Source organism: Cucurbita moschata, unplaced genomic scaffold, assembly GCF_002738365.1.
Source record: "Cucurbita moschata cultivar Rifu unplaced genomic scaffold, Cmos_1.0 Cmo_Scf00037, whole genome shotgun sequence".
Lineage (NCBI taxonomy): Eukaryota > Viridiplantae > Streptophyta > Magnoliopsida > Cucurbitales > Cucurbitaceae > Cucurbita > Cucurbita moschata.
Window position 1 is genome coordinate 1310559 of NW_019268553.1, and position 5902 is coordinate 1316460.

The 5902-nt window shown below is 33.5% G+C and overlaps 1 protein-coding gene across 6 annotated transcripts in view; it reads left to right on the top strand.

Annotated features, from left to right (window-relative positions):
* Positions 1–1437: 1437 nt before the first annotated feature.
* Positions 1438–5902, top strand: part of LOC111432218 — a 12049-nt gene continuing 7584 nt past the window's right edge. For 2 of the 6 annotated variants that reach the window (XM_023069086.1, XM_023069091.1), the window contains exons 1-7: positions 1438–1762; positions 3125–3343; positions 3621–3700; positions 3783–3860; positions 3960–4019; positions 4139–4243; positions 5336–5446. In XM_023069086.1, coding sequence (XP_022924854.1) covers positions 3268–3343; positions 3621–3700; positions 3783–3860; positions 3960–4019; positions 4139–4243; positions 5336–5446 — 510 coding nt within the window. In that variant the 5' untranslated portion in view covers positions 1438–1762; positions 3125–3267. The remainder of the gene's footprint in view (positions 1763–3124; positions 3344–3620; positions 3701–3782; positions 3861–3959; positions 4020–4138; positions 4244–5335; positions 5447–5902) is intronic. The other 4 variants (XM_023069087.1, XM_023069089.1, XM_023069092.1 and 1 more) reach the window with 4 other exon arrangements.

Here is a 5902-nt window from a genome sequence, read left to right on the forward strand (position 1 = left end):
AAAAAAAAAAAAAAAAAAAAAAAAAAAAAAAAAAAAAAAAAAAAAAAAAAAAAAAAAAAAAAAAAAAAAAAAAAAGTCCAACTATTAGTCCAAAACTTTTAATTTCATCCCATCTTAAATAAAATTTATAATAAGAAATCCCTTTTATCGCCTAACATGGCATCAGAGTCATGTTCTAAACTTAATCATAATAATAGAATCCTCAAATATCGAACAAAGGATTGTGAGATTTGAAGGTATAGTTAAAAGTGACTAAAGTATCGAATAAATGGTATACTTTGTTCGAGGGCTCTAGAGAAAGGAGTCGAGCCTCGATTAAGGGGAGGCCCTTGAGACTTATAGTATACTTTGTTCGAAGGGAGGATTGTTGAAGATTATTGGGAGTGAGTCCCATATTAGTTAATTTATAAGGAGTGTCAGAATCTTTCCTTAAAAAATGTTTTTTAAAATCGTGACACTGACTAGTAATGAGTCAAAACGAACCATATTTACTTGGTGTGCCAGTGAAGACACTATGTTAGGAATCACGACACTCCACAATGGTACGATATTGTCCATGGCTTTGCTTTTGGCTTCCCCAAAAGCCCTAATATTATTCCTTTACTTATAAATTTATGGTCGTTCCCTAAATTAGCCGACGTGGGACTCATCACGTGGAACTCACTTCCAATAATCCTCGACACACTGACCCTCAAACGAGTGAATTCCCTGAATTATCCATTAATGATAATTAAAATTTATTTACTAATTATATTAAAATTATTAAGTCATGAGTGTTAACTATGATTTTAACAATCAAAATCAATGTAGCTAAAAATAAATTATTTAATAAAACCGCCACCATCCAATATTAATTGGGAGTGGTCGTTTATATATCTCACGTGACTTGTTAATTGCCACGTGTTAGGTTACTTTGTGATGGGCTTATTTAGTGGGCCTAGTCAATGATCTGGGCCACTCAATCCTGCTATGGCCCACGTCTCATGTCTTATTGGATTCCACATTTTTAGCCTTTAAAACTCGGTTTTTAAAATTATATTATTATTATAATATTTATTGCATTTTCAAAAATATTTAAATAGTTATTATTATTTTTTATTTTATGCCTAATAACTTATTAATTTTTTTTTAAATTTATAGACATATTAAATACTTTTAAATTAAAAAATTTAATAATGAAAACATAAAATATGGAAATTTAGAAATTAAACGATTGATAATTATATATTTAATATATGTTTTATTTTCAAAAATTTAATAATTTAAAATAAAATTAATATTTGACTCATATATATGTAATATTCATTATTCTATAATTATATAGAAGAAAATTGACATTTGACACATTTATTTATTTATTTATATTTTTTTTTATGGTATAAATATCGACGAGGAAATGTTCATAAAGAAGAACAAATTAATTATTTAATTATTTTTTTAATCATCTTCTTCCCGCAATTACCCGGCTGAACGCTGTTTCATAGATGGCCAGAAGACTTTTGATTTGGACTCTCACTTCCGATTATCGATTAATTATAATTTTTCGTTCCATTTTTCTCTATAATATTCGAGAAATTTCGTAGGAATTGAAGTTCGTTTTCCTTAAGAAACTCGTCAATCATTTGACTTCCACAACTTTCTTCTTCCGCCATTTCTACTGTTTTTGGCGCTTAAGCAGCTCGATTTGGCATTGTTTTTTTGTTCTCGCACCTGCAAAAGAATTGGAGCACGAGATCGCTACTGTTTTATTTGACAACATTGGGTACTTCCTTAACTGTTCATTTTACTGTTAATTAATGTATTTTTGTTGGATTTTTTTTTTTTTTTTTTGTAGTTTTTATTTAAATTTGATGTTTCTCGATAGCCTGGGATTTTCTCTTGGAAGCCGAATTCCAGGATTCGAATCAGCACCTTTGTGAAAATACAATATGATTTGTTTGTTTTTGTCGCGGTTTTGTGTTTTACTTAACGTGAAGATGGATCTGATATGGACTTTGTTTATGGATATACAATTTCTCTGGTTTGGACTGATAAAATGAGATAAGTACATATGAATTTGATTGGCCTTCTGAACTTTTGATATCCGGTTGCTGAGTTGAATCAGGCATTTGAGTTCTTCTTTAGAATTGTTAAAAATTCAACCGTTGTTTGTTCTTTCCAATCCCAGCTTGTAACTGTAATTGGTTTGTTTTACCTCTTGTTTACTGTGCTTCCTTGACCTGTGGTCAACATTATCAGTATTTCGTTTCTCATATGGTTAATGATTCATCAAAATGCCCAGAATCTTGTTTTACTATTGAGCATTCTCCACTAGTATTTCATTAAATTCTTTTGGACTTCATTTCTTCATGAGAAGGGGTTTAAGATGGTGAGGAATAATTAGTGAAGTGTCATTCCAACCCTTTTCAATTGGGGACTAGGAACCTGTCTTCTTTTGTGCTCTAGACTTTTGGTTTTTCCCCATCTTTTAGAATTAGGTGTTCCCCCTTTCACATATGCTCTATAATTTTGATATGGCATCTGTGAGATCTCACATTGGGTGGAGAGGGGAATGAAACATTCTTTCTAAGGGTGTGGAAACCTCTCCTTAGCAGACGCATTTTAAAACCTTGAGGGAAAGCCCGAAAGGGAAATGCCAAAGAAGACAATATTTGCTAGCGGTGAGCTTGAGCCGTTACAAATGGTATCAGAGTCAGACACCAGGCGGTGTGCCAGCGAGAACGCTGGGCCCCAAAGGGAGGTGGATTGTGAGATTCCATATTGGTTGGAGAGGAGAACAAAACATTCTTTATAAAGATGTGGAAACCTCTCTCTAGCATACGTGTTTTAAAAACCTTGAGGGGAAGCCTGAAAGGGAAAACCCGAAGAAGACAATACCTGCTAGTGGTGGGCTTGGGTTGTTACAACATCAGTTGCAATAATTTGAGTGGAAGTACACGCTTCTTCTGAACTGTCTAGCATGCAAGAGCTACATTTTTTTAGTGAAAATATGTCTGTATATATATATGTATGTATGTATTTTTCAGTTGTTTTAATGTGTTGTAGTATTTCACTGTCCATCATTCTGAATTAACGGACATACCCTACATTTGATGCATGGTAATCATCATCTTATGAACAAAAGTTGTATGAATAAAGCGTGGAATGTTTCCATCTACGGTGAATGGACATCAAATGATGTAGAGTGCAAGATTCTATCGTGATGGACAATGTTAGTGCTGATGCAATCAGAAGTTGCCGAAGTGAAGAACTTGAGTTTCCAAGCTGATGTCGACTACTCATAGCTCTTTGCAGGGGCATAATGATAATGGGGTTCACACTGCAAGATCCCATCTAAAAAAAGGTGACAACTCGAACTACTTTCATGGTAGGATTGCATTTTTCTCTCTCTAAAATCAATGCAGGTTGCTTAAAGTCGGCACTGAAAATAATAGTGTGGTTTAGTTCTGGATAGGTTTTTTCTTGTTATTTTTAGTTGTCTTGACCTAGTCTCAACTGATAATTTAAGGGGGAGCTAACAGGGAAGTTAGTTTGGTTAATGGCTGAAATAGCAGCTGCATTGTGTATATCGTTATCATCATCCTCCACTAAGTTCTAAACTAACACAATTATTTGTGTAGGCACCTTTGAAGGATCTCTTGCTTCAAATGATCTGAGAAGAGTTGTGAATGTCAATAGTCATCAAGACCAAGAAGCTATGGTATGGCCTTCTATGTACAATTTGCTCAGGTCTTAATTTTAAGCTGTCTGCAACATCTAAGAGTTCTTGAAGTTGTACATAGGAACTGTCGTCAAGGGTAAGAGCACAGGAAGGGGAGATCCAGCTTCTTCGTCAACAAATTTCAGTTGCTTGTTTGAAGGTATAAATTGCTTAGATGACTTTAGGTTCATGTGATATTGATGGTTCACTTATTTCAAACATCTGTTATACCTTACACAACAAGTCTCTGTGGTGAAAGGAATTACGACTGTTGAATGAGAAATATGCACTGGAGAGGAAATTTTCAGATATAAGAATGGTTTGTCTTTGTTCTTGGATATGGTTGTGTGGGCTACTGTTTTCAGCTTTTTCCTAATCAAGTGGTTTCTTTGCGGTATGATTCGGATAACACAAATTTTTTTTCTCATTTTGTAACAGGCAGTTGATGAGAAGCAAACTGAAGCTATTAATTCTGCCTTCAATGAGTTGGGATACAGAAAAGGGGATCTGGAAGTGAACTTAAAATTGACTAATGAATTGAAGGTATGTTTTTAGTTTCTTTCCCAGGTCATTTCCATCTATTACCTTGTATGGAACTTGTCTGCATACTGTAATCAATCTCTCCAATCTGATAGGCTGTATATTTTTGGGCGCATGATGGTAAAATGAAACCCTTAATAAGTAATAATTCATTGACCAAAAAGAGGAAGATATAAAAGTATCAACCCAAAGAAGAAAAAAGAAAAAGCTTCTAGTTCATATTCATCAGACAGGGGAGCAATGAACAAGAAAAAAAAGAAGCTCTTTTGGTCCCTAAAGTTTGGTTTGGTATCATTTAGGTGCTAGAGGGTTGGTTTGACAGCATTTAGGTTCTTGAGTTTTCAAACTCAACAATTTAGCTTTGAGTTTTAAATTTAGTAATATTCTTGGTCCCTCAGTTTTTCCATTAATTACTAGTAGAAAGCCAACATGATACCCTTTTTTTTTCTTTTTTTTTTTCCTAATTTTAATTATTAAATAAAAAAACTTTTTAATATCTTTCTCCCTCCCTCCTCCTAATATTCTCCCCCTCATGGTTGCCATCACCATCAGTTGCCCTTCGCTGCCATTGTCTGTTGTCGACCATTGCTATTGTCTGCTTCTCCTTCTTTCTTCTTCTTTTCTTTTCCGTTCCTCCTCCTTTCTCAACTTTCTTTTAGGCGGACGATGGTGGTGATCAACAATGATAGACGGTGGTAGCGAATGGTGACTTATGGCGATGACAGCTATGAGAAGGAGAAGGTTTGGAGGAGGGATGTAGAAAGAAAAGAAGAAAAAGATGAGGAAGAAGAGGGAGAAAAAGAATAGAAGTATTAAATTTTTTTATATAATATAACTTTAATAATTAAAAAATTAGAAAAAATATTTTTATTAAAAATATCGGTTAGTAACTCATGGAAAAACTGACAAACAAAAAATGCTACTAAATCCAATACTCGGGTTAAATTGTTGAGTTTGAAAACTAAGGGACCTAAATACCACTAAACTCAAGCCTCTTGGACTAAGTATATTTTTTCAAAAAATAAAGTAAAAATAGGTTGTTAGTATCTTATATCCGCTTATGCTAACAATCTTGAGTGGTTTCATTCTCAATAGGCTTTGGATGATGAGAGATATCACTACACGTCATCATTGCTTGGGCTTTTGGAAGAGTACGGTATTTGGCCTCATGTCATGAATGCCTCTGTTATAACTAACAGTGTGAAGGTAAATTCTCTGCATATAAAGCTTGAGACTAATTCTGACTTCTGCAATTCATCTATCTTGCTAATATCCTTATTCCAAACGGATTCCTTGAAATAAATTTGTTTGAAATCTTGAAGCGGAATGCATGAAATTCTTGTGCTCACTCAGTGGCGTTAATCTGTCTTTGGACCTAATTAAAGAATGCTCCCAAGTCAAAATTAGTTTATTCTGTGAGTGTGTGTTTGATGGCAGAGGAGTAGTGTTTAATGTGTACTCACTGGCCAATTCGATCGATTAGTTTGTGTAAATATTGCAACATCTTTTATACTCGTAGGTAGTTGTGGGCATTTTGTGGGTTTTTTTTTGTATGTACTTGTAAAATCTGTTTCTTATAAAACAAAAGATTAGAAGAATAGGTTTTTTTTTTTTTTTTTTTTTTTTTTTTTTTTTTTTTTTTTTTTTTTTTTTTTTTTTTTT